Here is a 16168-nt window from a genome sequence, read left to right on the forward strand (position 1 = left end):
TTACAGAGGACACCTCAAACACCCCACAAACATCACGCAGACAGGGAATTTCTGTGAAAATATTGGAATATATTTGAAAAGATTAATCATGGATGACTTTACAGTACCACCCCATATTTTCATCTCATACTTTATTTAACAATATTAAAGAGGCACTTTAAAAGCACACGGACAACATCATAAAACGGCGTTTCCTGCTCTCTCTCTGCTTCTCTGGACAAAATATCAAAATAAAAACTTTTGACAGAACACATTGCACCCAAGGTAAATTACCTACAATAGTTTTTTTTATACAATACAAAGAATTGTAAAGATACATATTAACAGAATAAAGCCTCTTTTTTTTTTTTTTTTTTTTTCCTTTTAACTCTAAAACAAAACAAAAAATCATTGCAGGACAGACGCAAAGTACTCTGACTGTTCATATCACATCAGTGCATTACTTCACCTCCTTGACTTGGGAGTATTTCAATAAAATCTTTCCATGTCCTCGTTTGCACCTGAGATTTCTTTCTGGATCCAAAAGTTTGGTTGTAGAACGTGCTCGTTTAATGTGACGTAACATTTTCGACACTATGGAGTACCAGCATAAAGGATTTTTTTCCCTAAAGTTGTATTTTTTTTCCCCTAATGGGTTTTTTTTCCCTAAAGTTGTATTTTTTCCCCAAGTTGGACATTTTTCCCTAAAGCTGATTTTTTTCCCTCTAAGTTGTACTTTTTCCCTAAAGCTAATTTTTCTCCCTAAATCTGAACATTTTTCCTCTCGACTTGGCTTTTTTTTTTTAAAATTCTCTTCTCCTGCTTAGGTTTTTTTTTTTTCTGACAGGTAACGGCTTCTTCCTACCAATTCCCCCTTTTTTTTTTCTTTTTTCAATCAAGGAAGTCTGTATTCACATTACAAATGAAGAATAGCACCAGTAACTGCATAGTACAAGCGGATACCTATAGAGCCACTACGTCAGTACAGTAAGAGAGTTTAGAAGTGATACCGTTGAGGGCACTCGGACAGTACCGGTTTTCGCTGCGGCAAATTGGCACAGTTTTCTCGTTGCACAAAACAACTCCTCCCCACACACAAAAAGAAAACACACACACACCCACACACACAAAGAAAAAAAAAACAAACCCCAAACCCCCTAAAAAATCAGAGTTTGTCACAAGTGTCAAGGTGCAGTTTGCTCGCGGGGACGCTTCTCCTCCAGTCCCATCGTCTACAGTGGTCAAAGAGTGGCAGCATCCTCTGGAGGGCTCTGACAGCCCCGGAGCCCCAGAGCTGGGTCGTTCTTCTCTTGACGATGTAGAAACAAAATTCTTAGGGATGGCTGTCAAAATATAGGACACTCGGGTCTTAATTTAATTTTTTAATTGTATCATCTCTTAGGCCAGCTCCCAATTAAATGAATTGTACGGGATTATTTGTGCAAAATCTTCAAAAAAAAAAAAAAAATTTGCTTTCTACAGTGTACTGCACCTTATGAATAAGACGTCTACGGAATGAAGTTCATCTCTTCAAGTACTTTGTACAAAGATAACACAGACACAGACTCAAAAGGGTCTGAGATTTGCAAGTATCCTTATAACCTCAGCACTTCTGCAATAAAGCAATTGCTCTCGACGATTCAGTCTGCCCAAAGCGATTACAATTTCAGTTCATGAAAATCATCAGCAACATCAAAGTTCTAGCATTTGCATGATAAATCAGGTGAATTAAAGTAGATTAGTAGACACAAAGCAAACTATTTCACAGAGGCTGCAGTGCAAGTTCATTTAAGCTAGACAGAGAAATCATGCTACACAAACGAATTTAATGCTTTGATAATTTTTCCCTTGCAAACCCCATGAAAGCAGCTGAGGATCACCATAAGTCACTTCCATAAATTATTCTGAAGTATCTCTTCTTAAAGGAATTTTAAAGCTGGTTAATTTTTGCCCAAAGAGTTGGCTGAGCAGGTTGTTCTGGGACTCGGCGCTGCGGTAGCTGGCCGGGCCGGCCGCCTTGGCCCCGCGGGCCGCGCGGGGGCCGTGCCAGGAGCCGCGCGGGGACGGTGCCGGCCCCTTGGCCAACACTTGGTGGAGGCTCTTGCCCAGAATGGCCTTCCTGCGCTTGACGTCCCCGTTGGCGTGGCGGAGCTCCCCCTTCTTCTGGTTGTAAGGGTCCAGGACCATCTTCTTCAGCTGGGGGCCTGTTCTGGCCTTGGGTCCCAGCTTGCTGCAGTGCACGTCCCTCCTGCCGGGGGACAGGGCGGGAGCCTCGGCGTTGCTCCAGCTGCCACGTTTGAGCTCAGCCGTGCTCTCGCTCCTCGCCGGGCATGGTGGCCGCGTTTTCTTCTTCTTCCCATCTCCTTCCATGTTCTCCCGGGAGCCGGAGCTGCTCCGGTGGCTCAAGGCCTTGTGCTCTTTTCTCCTCTTTGGGTGAAACTTGCCGGTGGCTCTGCCTGGTTCTGTGTGGCCGTGCCTCATGGTGTTGCTGGCAACCTCACCTCTGGGCTGGTGGCCACTGGATTTGCCTGGGTTGCTGCCTTGTTCCTTGGCATTAGTGCTACTGTCCTTAGCCTCAGGCACGGATTTCTCCTTCCCTGAGATGGGCTGCTGACCCTCCTCGGCACTGCTGCTGGGGCTGCCCACACCGGGAGCAGCCTCGCTACCCACGGACTTCTTTGGTGGCACCGAATCTTTGGCAGCTCTGTTGAGCGTGGGTGACGCCGTCTTGTCCTTTGGGGGCAGGGGCTGGTGGACATCTTCTGGAGGCGTGGCCTTAGCTGCACCTTCCCAGGCAGAGGCATCACCAGCACTGGGGTTGCCCCATTTGTGGCTCTCCTTGGCTGGTGGAGACTCCGCCTGAGGGGAAGGAAGCTCTGAGACCTTCCTGGCAAGCTGGAGAAAGGGGATCGCATCCACAGCGTTGGTGTCTGCACTGGGATTTTCCAGGATACATGCCCTGTATTCATCTTTGTTGCCTGTGCTTGTTTTTTTGTGGGCATTGGCACAGCCGTGTTTCTGGGTCAGGAGGGGAGGGGACAGTTTTTGGTTGGTGGCCTGGTGACAAGCCAAGCCAGCAAGGTCCATGGGAAACTCAGGCGAGTCCAAGAAAGGAAGTGGTTTCCCATCAAAGGCTCCTTTCTCCAGTTCCTCGATGGCCAGGCCAGCGATGTGGCCGAGCTCGGGGCTGCCCGCAGCAGCCGGTGGCAGAGACGGGGACAGGCAGGGAGGTGGTGGCAGGGGGTCAAACGGGGACTTCTCCATCTCTGCCAGGAGCTCTGAGAAGTCACCCACCAGGACTTCTGGTTTTACGGGGGACTGGGGTGCTCCCCGGTCATCAGGAGCTGCAGGGAAGGAGTCAGTGGGAACCTGCAGGCTGGGGCTTCCAGCTTCTACCAGCTGAAGGTCACTTGTGGGGTCCAGGCGGATGGGTGACCTGTGTGGGACTGAGCTGCCATGGTGAGCCACCTTCCGCTTCTTGCTCGGCGGCATTCCCTCCCGGAGAGATCCATCCTCCTTCACCTTCTCCCTGCCCTCCCTGGAGGCAGTACCAGGCCTCATGACCCCTCGGAATTTGAAGGTCTTGCTGCTGCCCGCCAGGTGCTTCTCCATGTGCCTGTCGTACTGCTCCTTCTTGGAGAAGGTGTAGTTGCACATGCTGCAGATGAAGGACTTCTTGATGACGTGCATGACGTCAGCGCAGAGCTCACAGGCGTACAGGGTGGTGTGCTTGATCTCCTGCTCCTCCACCACGCCGTGCTCCTGGCTCAGGTGGCTCCGCAGCTCTTTGGTCTCCTGGTAGAACATGGGGCACTTGTGGCACAAGTAAATCTTCTGGAAGCTGTGCACGACCAAGTGCCGCTGGAGCTTGAAGGGTTTGGGGAACTGTTTGCCACAGTGATGGCAGTCCCGGGAAGGATCCTTGCAGTCTGGGTGCATGGGGACAGATTTTGGGGTGCTTTCACTTTTTGCCGTGTGCTCCGGAGATGGGCTGGAGGATGCTTTGGAGGAGCTGGGTGCAGGTGGCTTCACCTTGATGTTGCTTTCCAAGGCCTCTTTCATTGCCTTCTCCTGCTCGAGGGGCAACTCCTTGGGGCTCTTGCTCTCTCTGCCGACCCCGTGCCGGCCGCCGGGGTCGCCGTGCTGGGAGGACCTGCTGGGCTTGCGATACATGATGGTGTTGAGGAAGTGGGTGACAGCGGCATTGTCCTCACCGAAGCAGCCAGGCAGGCCCATCACCGACTTCTGCGCCTGCCCCTTGCGCGCGAACTGGGTGGCGTGTTCCCGGAGGTGCTCGTTGTACATCCAGACGTCGGAGATCTCCTTCAGGCACATCCCGCACGCCCACAGCCCGGCTTTGTTCCTGGCATGCTTCTCCTTCAGGTGGTCCCGGAGCTGCTCCCGGGAGCTGAATTTGCGCTGGACACACATGTAGCAGGTAGGAGGAGGGGAAGGGTTGTGGGAGAGCTTGTGGAAATCCAGCTCCCCCAACGTCAGGAACCACTGGAAGCAGACTTTGCACTTGTACTGCTTGTCTTTGGTTTTGATGGTTATCTCCCCGTGGTTTTTCCCCAATTTCCCATCTTCCAGCTTGCTCCTGTGCTTGCCTGACTTTGGCTTCAAACTCACAGCGCTGTCCTCGCCATGGCCAGGAAGATCCTCGCAAGGGCTGAAGAAGCACACGTCTCTCATTTTCAGCTTTGCGTTCAGCATCTCGATGTCGATGGTGTGAAATTCAGGGGAGTCCGAATCCTCGTTATCCTTGGCATCGTAGGACTGCTCCGCCAGGTCGGGGGGCTCGGAGTTCACTTCCTGCAGTGAGTGCTCATCCTCAAGGTCCATCAGAGGCTCAAACATGTCCTCAGCAGAGAGGCTTTCCCCCTCCTTCTCCAGACTGCCCCAGATGTTCAAGCTGGGGATGTTGTCCACATGGCTGTTTTGGCACAAGAAGGTCAGCATGTTGTCCTCCAGGTCAATGTCCTCCTTCCCTTGGTCAGTCACCTCCTGGTCCAGCCTCAGCTCGATGCTTTTAGACCCACTTGGAGCATCATCTCTGCTCTTGGCCTTGCTGCCATGACACATGTTCAGCATCAGGGCATCGTCAACGGAGATGGTCTCGTACTCACAAGGGTCCTCCCTGGTGACACAGAAGGAGTTGGTGTCACTGAGGTCAGAAGCCAGGCGGATGGTGAAGAGGTCGATGGCCCCCACTGGCTGCAGGTTGACCTCGGGGACAGGTTTGGGTTTCTTGCTGCGCTTCCCATACACCCGCGTGCACTTCCTCCGCACAAACTGGTCATCCCTGGGGAACAGCTGGGAGAATGTTGAATCATCATCAAAAAAGCTCTGGAGGTCCGAGGTGGCTGTGCTGTGCCCGCAGTGCTCCCTGCCTGGTGGCACATCTGCCTTCGCCCACCGCTCTGGCTCTGCGGGAGGAGGGCTGGTCCCCGGCGTGGTGGGCAGAGCACCATGCCCAGAAACATTTTGGCTGGTTCCCAAATCATGATTCTCCAGCAGCAAAACGCCTTCAGCAGGAGCTGTGGGAGCCTGCAGGGCACCACTCCGGTTCCTGGTGTCACTGCCTGCCGCAGGACTGTCCCCTGTCCCAGCATCTGTGTCCTCTGTGCCCACCTTGCCCCATCCCTTCGCTACTTGCTTCACAAACCCACTAATCCATTTTTTGCGAGCCTGTGTGTCTTCCACTCCATCTGGATCTTCCACTTCCCCAGGGTAGGTGACCATGCCCGTGGCTGTCTCCTTGCTGACCATCTCCTTTAGAGACACCATCCTGCTGCCCAGGTCTTCCGCAAGCTCGGCCGCACAAGGGGACCCTTCGGCTTTTTGGGAGTGCTGGGCTGTGCTGGTCCTGTTTTGCTCCTCTGTGGAGATGCAACCCCCTGGCTCATGCAAGCCCTCCACGATCCCGGGCAGGCTGGAGCTGAGGACAGCAGGACTTGTGTTCTTCTCCAGCCCACAGGGACCATCGGGCTCATTCCTGCTGGGAAACACCTTTGCTTTCCTTCGCCTCACTTTCCTGTTGAGCTGCTTCTCAGAATTGCCATTCTCTTCTCCAAGATCTTTGCTTTGGCTCCTCCTGCCCTTGTCTCCCTTCCTGACCTGCCATCCTGAATCCAGCTTCCCAGACGCTGCCTCTCCCGATCCCCTCATCTCCGGGCGCAGTCCCTTTGCCTTCCCCTCCCTCTGCAGGACCTGTGTGCGGTGCAGCTCCTGGGACATCTCCAAGGAGATCACGCTGAGGTCGCTGAGCACTCTGCTGACCACCTCCTGCATCTGCGTGCTGGGCTCCTTCTCCAGGTCTGGGAGTATTTTCTTAGGAATGTGTTCGATGGTGGAGGTTGGCTCCTGTGAGCTGCAGGTTTTGTCTTTGACTGATGCCTTCAGGCTCCTCCTGGGCACCTTTTGGGCTGCTTTTGATGTCTTGTGTGCAGGAATCAGAGGGGACCTGGGAGTCTTGCTGGGCTGTGGCAAACCACCGTTCTTCACCTGGTGCTTGACAGCTTTGTGCCTGGTCAGACCGGGCTTGGACCGGAAAGTGGCTGAACAAATGTCACAGGTCACTGGGAGTCCATTGGGCTTTTTCCCCTTGTGGAGTTCATTTTGGGAAGGGTCTGGAGTACTGTTGGGTGCGTGGTCCGCTCCTTGGCCCACGCTGTTTAACACACAACCCCCAGCTTCTGCAGCCCCATGGCTTTTGGATTTCTCCCCTTTTAAACTCTTTCCTTCCCTCTCTGTGGTTTTGGAAAGACCAAGTCTCGCCTCTGCTGCCCCTGAAAACTCATGGCCATTTAATTCAGCAGCACCAAGATCTCCAACCCTTGTAAGACCTCTGCTGATGGCAGCTGATGTGTCCTGGACAGCAAAACCATTGGACAAAGCCCCTGGTTCACTTTGATGCTTATTCCCAACATGGGAGCAGCTTTCAGGCTTGTTCTCCTGGTTCAGGTCCACCTCCCTTTCTCCCATGGGCAGAAGATCTGCTGTGGGCTGGGTTGGGTAATCCCGGGTTTCTGGAGGACTGGAGTTAACGACTGTGTCTGCAATGGCGCATCCTTGGTTTTCTTTAAAATTTGGCAGCACAGCACCGGCGTTTTCGGGGACCTCTTTCCCAACACCCTTTTGGTGGAAAGGAGGCGAGCAGGGAAGAGAACAGTCCTTCCCAGGAGGTTCCTGAGGAGCACCCATCTCCAAGGCAGAGCCCACCAGACCATCACCATAGAGCACAGTGCAGGGTGTCACTGTCCCCTCTCTTCCAGGTGATTCGTAGTCACCCAAAACACCATCAGGGAGGCGATGAGGATGTTCCTCAGCTGCTTCCATTGGCACAGCCCCGCAGTGATGCAGCGAGGGAGAGAAGGTGGGTGCCCTTTCCCACGTCCCTTGCTCTGCTGGGCTCACGGTGTGATGGATGTGACGGCTGTTGGCCTCGGGAGGACAACTCTTTGTGAGGAATGAACTTGGTGTTGTAGGCAGGGACAAGCAGTATTTTTTCTCGTCCAAGAGTTGAGTGCCAAAGCTGGGGACCTCCCCCCCCTTGGCCCCACTGCTTTGCAAGCATTTGAGGTCAGAGTATTTGGCCGGCAAGAGCAGGCTGGCTGGAGATTCGCCCGTGTAATGACAGCCATTGAGGGACAACTTGTCATTCCCTTCTCTGGGAACCTTTGCATTGACTGTGCTGGCTTTTATCTCTGTCCCCAAGCCATGATCCTGGTGGGCATCCTCCTCAGAGGAACCCGGGGGGCTGACGGGACTCGTAGAAGCACTGCCTGGGTGCTGTGCCCCTTTTCCAACCCGACTCCTTTCCAGCCTCTCTCCCTCTTCTCTGCCCAGCGTTTCTTCCTCGAGCAAACCACGGCTGAAGTGGGATTGCTCATGTTTCCTAAATGCCAAGGTCATTGTGTTGTTATCTCCCTCCTGCTCTTCCCTGAGCCTATCAGCTTTCCTCCCCTGCCCTGGCAGCGGGGTCACCGCGGTGCTGCTGGGTGGTGAGAGGTCATTACGCTCCTGGGAAACACCATCTGCAGGGATATTAATGTCCCTCGGCTCCGGGGGCTCATTTGCTAAGTGCTGCGGCTCTGTTACATTATTTTGCAGCTCCGGCTTTGCCGACGTGGATTGTTTTGCATGGTAAGAGCCCTCTGCATCCAATGACTCCAGCTGCTCGTGTCCACTGGGAGAAGAAAGCACCTCTTTCCCTGGAGCAGCAATATTTCCCATGCTGCTTTTGATGGGGATATCCCCTTCCCCTGGGGTCTGATCTTCTCCTTCCAAGGCACCACCGCTCTGCTCCTTGTGCTCCGTCTGCACGTGGGTGGTGGCAGAGGGGTGGCTGGGAGCCAGCAGCCCGGGGAAGCATGGCATCAACAGCTCCTCCTCGTTGTTCTTCACTGTCCGGGCAACGAAGAGCTGGAGCTGCTGCAGAGGGTTGGCTGAGGTCTCCTGGGATGCCACCATCATCTCCTGGGAAGGGCGGTCGCTCTCCTTGGGGACACTCAGCATCTCAAAGAGAAGCACTTTGGGCTTGCTGGCTTTGTCACTGGGTCCAGGGCTTGCATAGGTGGTGGGACTCTTCCCCTCCTCCGTTTCCTCCCCACCACCATCCCCTTTGAGATCCACAGCATTTTTCACTGTTTTGGGGGGCTCAGTCCTGCTTAAGGGTTTTTCTTCTGTATCTGGGACCTCTTTGACATGAGGGGAAAAGGTGAGATCCAAGGCTGGGGTGGGACCCTGCTGAAAGCCAAATTCAGTCTTAGGGTTTGGGAGATGGGCATCAAACTTCTCCAGCTCCGCAGGATCAGGGTCTGCTTTCCCCGGCACAGGGAAGCCCTTGGCACCGCGCTGGCATGGCAGGGATGGCAGGGGGTCTTTGGTTACTTCTGCTGCATCCACGGTCTCGGGGAACACGGAGCCGGTGACAGCAGGAGGGCTTTTTGTCACAGGGTCGGTGTAGACGGGAGCCTCTGTTTGGTCAGTTGTGCTTGAGCCAGGTAGACTTTTGGAAGAAGACCCATCTTCCATCTTCCTGAGGTCTCTTTCCTCAGCGGCTGCAGCTCCCTGGAGCTGCTCACTGTTGTCTTTGGAGCAGAAATGGTTTGTGGTGAGTGGGGCTGGGACACACACCCCGGTTTCCAGCGAGCCCAGCTCCAGCGGGCATGGCCAAGGCTCCCTGGGTCTCTCGTAGTCCTCACGTGTGGTCACCACGTCCGACTTCTCCCCTGCCAGCCTCTCCCCAATGCAGAGGCTCGATCTTCCCAGCTCACCTGCCAAAAACAGCCCTTTCGCCTGGGCTGCCTCTGGCTCTGGCAGTGCCGGGAACCGCTCGGCCCCCTGTGCTCGCAGGTGCACAGCCACGTTCTGCTCAGATTTCGGGAGGCTGATGGACACCTCGGAGTCCAACTTGCTGGTTTGCAGTTGGCTTTCCAGCTCCGTGACCAAGCGCTTGATCTCCAGCTCATCATCTGAAATGTTGCTCATGAAAGTCACGTTGTAATCCGCGATCCTGTCCGGCAGCGGCAGGGAGAGCTGGCTGCTGGGGACAGCTCCTTCCTCGGGGAATTTCTTGGCTGGTGGCTTCTCCACGGAGAGGCTGTGGAACTGAGTCATGTCTTCTGGCAGCATGGGAGCCACCTCCTCCATGAGGGACCAGTCTTTCTCCGGTAGGAAGGCTGGGTACGATTGCTCGAAGGGCAGCGGCTTGCGGGGGGCATTCCCAGGACAGGGGAACGTTGTCACATATCCATCCTTGCTCTCATACGGATCGAACTCGGAGACGGGGAGCTCTCCGAATATCGATGAGGAGTCGAAGCTGAGCGGGGAGGGCACTTTGCCCTGCGGCATTTCTGTGGCAAAAGGGGAGATGCTGGAGTGCTTCTGCTCGAAGGAGCTGGCGCCGATGTCATCCCGGCACAGGTACACGTCATCCATGTGGGAAGAGCCCAGGGCTGGGGGCTTTGGGAAGAGGTTATCGTCATAGTGACCGGGAAGGCCTTTGGGATCAAAAAACGCGTTGTCACTGCCGACATACGGATCGGGCACCTTGGCAGTGAGCATCATTCCCACTGCATCCTCCCCGTAGGGGGGAGCCGGTGCGGGATAACCCTTCTGACCGTCACAGAGCCCCTGTCCCTTCGCAAATTTGATTCCTGCTTCTGAGCAGGTGGTGCTCCCACGGCCAGGACTCGCTTTGTTATCGCTGTGGGGTGGAGCAATCACCTCCTCTGTGTGGTACTTCAGCCCTTCGCTTGGGAAAGGGGCAAACTGGTGCCTCTGGTGCTCCGTGGTGAGCTCGGGAGAGTCCTGAGCCTCCAGGGTGGGTTCTCCTGCCTCACCCGGGAGCTTTGCTGCTCCTCTGGGCTCTTCCACCCCCTCCTTAGAGGAGAACCTGGCAGGGCTCCTGCCTGGGGTGGATGTGCCGGGCACTTGCCTTTCCTGGGGCTGCGGTGACGGCTCCTCCTTTGCACAGTCCACGGCAGCAACGTCTGGGTCGGTACTCGGCCGTGTCCTGGAGCCTGCCAGCAAAGGTTTGGCTGAGCCAAACCTCCTGCTCCCCCTGGCAATGTCCTCTTTGCTCTCCTGGCTTGTTTTTGGGCTGCTGTACTCGGGAGGGCTGAGAGGAGTCCTTGGGACGTGGGCCGGGCTGCCTGAGCGCCTCCTCCTCTGGGTGCCACCCTTGTCACCAGCCCCACCAGCACGGGGTGGGCTCGTGCCCATCTCTCCAGGCACGCTGTGGTTGCTGCCAGCAGATGAGTGGCTGCTCTGCCTTCGGGCTTGGACAGCACAATCTTCTTTCTCAGCATCCTCCTGACTCGGGACATCCCTGTCCTCCTGTGCCTCCCTTTTCTGACTGTCCCTTTTCCGGCTGTAGCTCCAGGCTGGGTCTTTCTCCCTGGCTCTCTCACTTCTGCCCTGTCGTTTCTTGCTGAAGCTGTACTTGCTCCTCCCAATGAATCCTGTGCCACGCTTCTTCCTGCCCCGGGGCTTGCTGCACTCTGCCCCCTCCTCATCCGAGTCGGACACGTAGTCGTATTCCCGCAGCCTTCCCTCCCTGGTGGCTGCCAGCGGCCTCTCAGTGGCCTGGGAGAACTGGGCCTGCTTGCTGCTCTTCACCTGCAGTTTGTGGAGCTTGTTCTTCTGCTGCACGATCTTGTGGATGAGCTCCTTGCTCCACGTCCCGCTTCGGGGCTTCCGCTTCTTCATGTCCTTCATGGAGAACCGCGGTGGCTTGGAGCTCTTGGTGGCGATGCCTGGCCCCACCTCGCTCTCTGTCGGAGGCTCCCGGCTGAGTTTCCTGGGATGCTTTTGGCTGGAGCTGGTGGCTGGTGGGACGCTGTTCTTCCTGCCTGCCCTCAGCCTGGCTGTCCTCTCTGCTCCCTCTTCCGCGAGATCCGGCTCCTGCGGTGCCACCCTGCGTGCCACTCTCCCTTTGTGAAGGTGCTGCTTCCCTGCCCCTCTCTTCATCTGCTCCCCACCTGGGTGGCCATCTTCATAAAAACAGCCAGCCTTGGCCTCTCCCGCTGCCTTCTCCTCCACTGTCTGCTTGGATTTGCTCTCCGAGGCCAGCCCTTCCTTGGCCTTGTGGGCCATCGCCCCGCCGGCCGCCTTCACGCCCGGCAGCTCCTCGTCAGCGAACACGTCGATGAAGCTGCTGTCGATCTCCGGGTTATCCGACTGGTATCCCAGGCCGTTGAGGGCCTCGGTGATCAGGCTGTCCAGCTTGGCATCATCGATGTCCAGGTCGGAGGCGCTGAGCGGGAGGGAGCTGGTGGCCAGGCCGTGGAAGAGGCCGCCCTTCAGGGCATCCTCCTTGCCCTCACTTTTGCCTTCCCCATCCAGCAAGAAGTCATCACTCTTGTTTAATGCCAACAGCTGTCCCTGGGGATCCGGAGAGAGCGCCAGGCTGGGGGGTTTGGGAGGCTCCAGCGGGAGCGCTTTCCGCCCCTCAGCTGCCCGGGGAGCATCCCTGGGCTCTCCCTGGGCAGCGGGGTGGGAGGCGCAGAACTGGCGGTGCTGCAGGAAGGAGGACAGGTTGCTGTAGTTCTGGTCGCACTGTCTGCAGGTCAGGAGCACGTCCAGCTGGTCCAGGCTGGCGCTGCTCAGGGAAGTGGCCAGCAGGTGATGGGAGGAGTATGGCGGCGGAGGCTGCTCCCCATCCAGCCCGTCTGAGCATCCTTTGGCCACCTCCCCGCCGGGTTTGTGGAACGGGCTGGCCGGGGCACATTTTAGGAGGCTGTCATCTTTCAGAGCATCCGGAGGGAAGTGGAAGGACTTGACAGAGTCTGGGGTGTGGTAATGAAGTGAGCTGGGACTCAGAACCTCCGAAGGGTGGAAGGCTTTGTTGGCATCCTTGGCATGGCAGGGGTGCTGGAAGAAGGGCGAGGGGGTCAGCGCTCCGGACATCTGGCTGTCCTCGAAGCCGGGGTTGAGTGGGCTGCTGGACATGGGGGACAGTGATGAGCAGGTGCTGCCACACGTGGGGTTGGGGACAGGGGACGGCAGTGGGGACTCACACGGGGAGGCAGCCACCAAGGCTGATGGTGGCAGGACCAGCCCTGAGCCCGACGAGCTCCTTGAGGGAGGAGGAGGAGCTGTTTGAGCCATGCTGTAGAACAGGGCTTTGCTTCTCAAGTCACGGGCAGGAGACCCCGGCTCCTTCCCACTCTCAAAGGAGAAAGCTCCTGACACGCTGGGATCTCCCCTCTGGAGGCTCTCTCCTGGTAAGAGCTTTTTGCCATGATACCCCGGAGAGTTGCTTATGGGGGGCCCTTTCTGGACTTTCCTGCTGCCCTGCCAGTCCGACGTGCCCAGGGGGAAGGGGAGCTTCTGGCTGCTGATGTGTCTCGACAGCTCCAGCCTGTTTGCACCGGGCATTGCAGAAGGGAGGTGCATCTGCTGCCAAGGCAGCCTGGCATTCTTCTGCCTGTGCTGCCTCTGCTCGGGGCCAGACTGGCACTCGAATGAGAACTGGTTTCCAACAGGGTTTGAATAAGGTGCTGAATTCTGGTCCATGGGAGAAAACGCCTTCGTGGCAGCTTCCCAAGCTTGCACAAGCCTGGGGTGGGTGGGTGCCGTAGTGGGAACGCTCGTCTCGAAAGGCACGGCTCCCGCGCCGCTGCTGCCCGCGGGGGAGCTGCAATAGGCCTTGCTCTGAAAGTGCACTTGGGACAGGGAGTTTGGTGGCACCGTCCTTCTCAGGGGGCTGCTCTGCACCAGCAGCCGCGGGCTGGGGACACCGTCCTTGGCTGAGGCTTGCCTCTTCCCCACCGGCTTTGGCATGGTAGGCGAGTGTAAACTAGACGGAAAAACAGCTTGGTTTTCTTGGAAAGTGCTTGGGTTTTGGTCGATAGCACCAGACGACGGGAGAGCACCAGTGGGGTCGGCGGGATGCTCGGCCCTGCCCTTGCAGCAGGGCACGGGGCCGTGGTGCGGGGCCGGCGGCGGCGGCGGGTGCAGGAAGGGCGGCGGTGGCGGGGCCACGGGCAGCCCGTACAGCCTCCCCTCGGGGGACACGTCCTCGTAGGAGCCCCCGCTCAGCGGCTCCTCTGGCCACTCTCTGGAGGACGAGTGGAAGGCGAAGGCGCCGGGAGCCAGCTGGGCGCTGGTGGCCATTCCCACGTCCAGGTACTCCTGGCTGCCGGCGTCGCTGCGGAACGGCTCCTTCCCCGCGTCGTGCAGCAGCTGGAAGGGGAACTGGCACGGCAGAGCCCCCAGGCCGTGCACGGCGGCTTTGCCGCCCTCGGAGAAAGAGCTGGGCTTCTGCACCGAGATCCCGTAGGTAGCACCGGCAAAGCTCTTCTCCGGGGAAGGCCAGGACTCGGCCCGGTTTGCCTGAAACTCTAAATAATGTAGCTGCCCATGGGTGCCGGGGCTCTTGAGGGGGATGCTGGCGGCGGGGGGCTGCCCCTTGGGGCCGAGGGAGGGGCCGGCCTGTGAGGTATAGTTGCTGGAGGTCCGGCCGCCGGCGGCATCGGGGAAGCAGCGGCCGAAGCCGAGTTCTTCTGGCCGGAGCTCGGCGTCGCGCTGGGGGATGCTGGGCACGTGGAAGCGGTAGCTGCCGGCCGCGGGGGTCACCTCCGGCTTCTTCGGGGGCGTCACCTTCTGCTGGGGGTAGGCGATGCCGATGGTGGGGCTGGGCCGGGTGCCGGCGATGCTGAGCCGGTAGAGCTGCTGGTGGCCCCGCTCGCCCTTCCCCGAGCGCCGGCTGCGCTCCCGGGCCCGCCCCTTGCCCGGCGGCGACGGGGGGCTGCCCTTGACCTCTCCCCAGGTGCTGTCATTGCCGAACTTGGGCTTGCAGTGGAGGGATTTGAAGTCGATCTTGCCCGCTTGCTGCGGCCGGATCACGGCTTCCCGCTGGCTGTGGGGCTCCTTGTCCTTGGGGCCGGGGAAGGGGGACGCGCCCTCCCCGCCCAGCGCCCTCCCATCCTTGTCCCCGCAGCCTTCGCAGCCGAAGTCCTTGTCGGGCTCTTTGGGGCCGGCCTCAGTATCGCCGATGGTGTAAACATGCTGGGTCTCTCCAGTCATGATACCGAGGAGGGGACAAGGCTACAAAGCCCCGCTGTCCCGTCCCGCTGCGAGCTGCCGTGCCCCCGTCACGGGCATGGTCCTCCGCCGATGGGCACCGGCGCGGGCAGAGGGGCAGCAGCTCCCCAGGGCCGGGGTGGGGGCGGGTCCCGAGGGCCGGCGGGGCTCTGCCGCATCCTTTCAGACCTGCAGGGAACAGGAGAGAAGAGAGGAAGGGTGGATGTCAGTCAGGGAAGGGGCCAGGGGAGGCACGGCAGAGATTTTGGCCCCTTTACTTGGACTGCGGCTGGAGGAAGGGGCATCGCAGCCCCCCCGCGCAGCCCCGGGCTGAAGCCCTGCAGCTTCGGGCTCTTCAAAGGATGCTCAGAGCAGTTCACCTCTGGCAAAAGCTGCTGAGGAAGCACTTTTCTTTCTCCCGGGAAAGCTATTTCTGGGTTACTTCTTAGCAACATAAGCAGAAAAAGATGACAGAAGAGCTCCACCTACGGATTAGTGGGAAGGGCTGTCGGGATGGGCTGGGAGAGGCATCCTGGGAAGGGCTCTCTGTCCCCATGTCCCCGCGTGCCCGTGTCCCCGTGGCCTCTTGTTCCCGTGTCCCCACGGCCCCGCTGCCGGAGGGAAAATGAAGGGAAAGTATTTTGCTCCACCACCTTCCCCCTGGAGCTGCCCCTCATCGCTCTGAAACCCTTGGAGAAAGGACCTGAGCTTCTGCTGCCTCTGCCTTAACTTTGCCACCCTCCCTGGGAAAGCGCCCTGGAAATTTTAGATGTTATTAAGGAGGCAAAAGCAGAAAAGCCGAGTCCCAAATTTCCCAGCTGATTTTACAACCCAGGCCTCGGGGCGTTGGACACGGAGCGCAAGTCAAGCGCAGCCTTTTAAAAGGCGCCACCAGGATTTTATATGAAAAAAGGTTTTAATAAAAAGAAGGGTAAAGTTCTGCTTTAAAGAGTCTTTTTTGTTTGTTTGTTTTTTTGGTTTTTTTTTTTGGTTTTTTAGAAAAGTCTGCTGGAAACAGGGAGGGTTTATTTCTCCTCCCTCACTGGAAATGTTTCTTTACCGTCTGCTGCAGTGGGCATGACACTGCTGGGAAGGGGTGAGGAGCAGGAAATTCAGCTTATTCCTCTCCTCCGGGGGGTAATTCCCACAGATCCCAACCTCACTCGGTTCACCCATCCTGCCCAGCAGTGACCTGAGCAGAGGAGATTTTCCAAGGAAAACAAGAGCACCCTGCATCTATCCAGGGTCTCATCTCTCTGTTCCCACCTGGAATCTGTCGGGATGAGCACCCAGCACCCCCAAAGCTGCATTAACAACAGTATTCGGGATAGAGAGAGACGGCTGCATCCCCCCTGCTCCTGCAGGGATGCAGCAGCGCTCCCGGGGGTCCCCTCTCTGCTTCGAGCTCCCGGACCTGAATTCCTCCCCAATTTCACACCCTGCCGAGTGAAACGGATCCGGGGCCGATAGGGTCGGAGCCGAGCGTGCCGGCTCCGCGGCCAAAGCTCACACGCGGCCCTTTGGCACAAAGGGCTCTGCTGGGAAAACAATGCCCCACTTATGCCTCAGCCAGCCACAAGTCCAGAGCCCGTTCGCTGCTGTTTAAATTTGCAAAGGCTCCTTGCCAAGATAAAATACCCAAGGCCAGCGCTCGCTA

The 16168-nt window shown here is 57.3% G+C and overlaps 1 protein-coding gene across 4 annotated transcripts in view; it reads right to left on the minus strand.

Annotated features, from left to right (window-relative positions):
* Positions 1–48: 48 nt before the first annotated feature.
* ZNF469 (zinc finger protein 469) overlaps positions 49–16168 on the minus strand; it is a 184453-nt gene continuing 168333 nt past the window's right edge. For all 4 annotated transcript variants that reach the window (XM_032121746.1, XM_032121743.1, XM_032121744.1 and 1 more), the window contains one exon: positions 49–14700. In XM_032121746.1, coding sequence (XP_031977637.1) covers positions 1879–14514 — 12636 coding nt within the window. In that variant the 5' untranslated portion in view covers positions 14515–14700 and the 3' untranslated portion in view covers positions 49–1878. The remainder of the gene's footprint in view (positions 14701–16168) is intronic.

Source organism: Corvus moneduloides, chromosome 12 (assembly GCF_009650955.1).
Source record: "Corvus moneduloides isolate bCorMon1 chromosome 12, bCorMon1.pri, whole genome shotgun sequence".
NCBI classification, from domain to species: domain Eukaryota; kingdom Metazoa; phylum Chordata; class Aves; order Passeriformes; family Corvidae; genus Corvus; species Corvus moneduloides.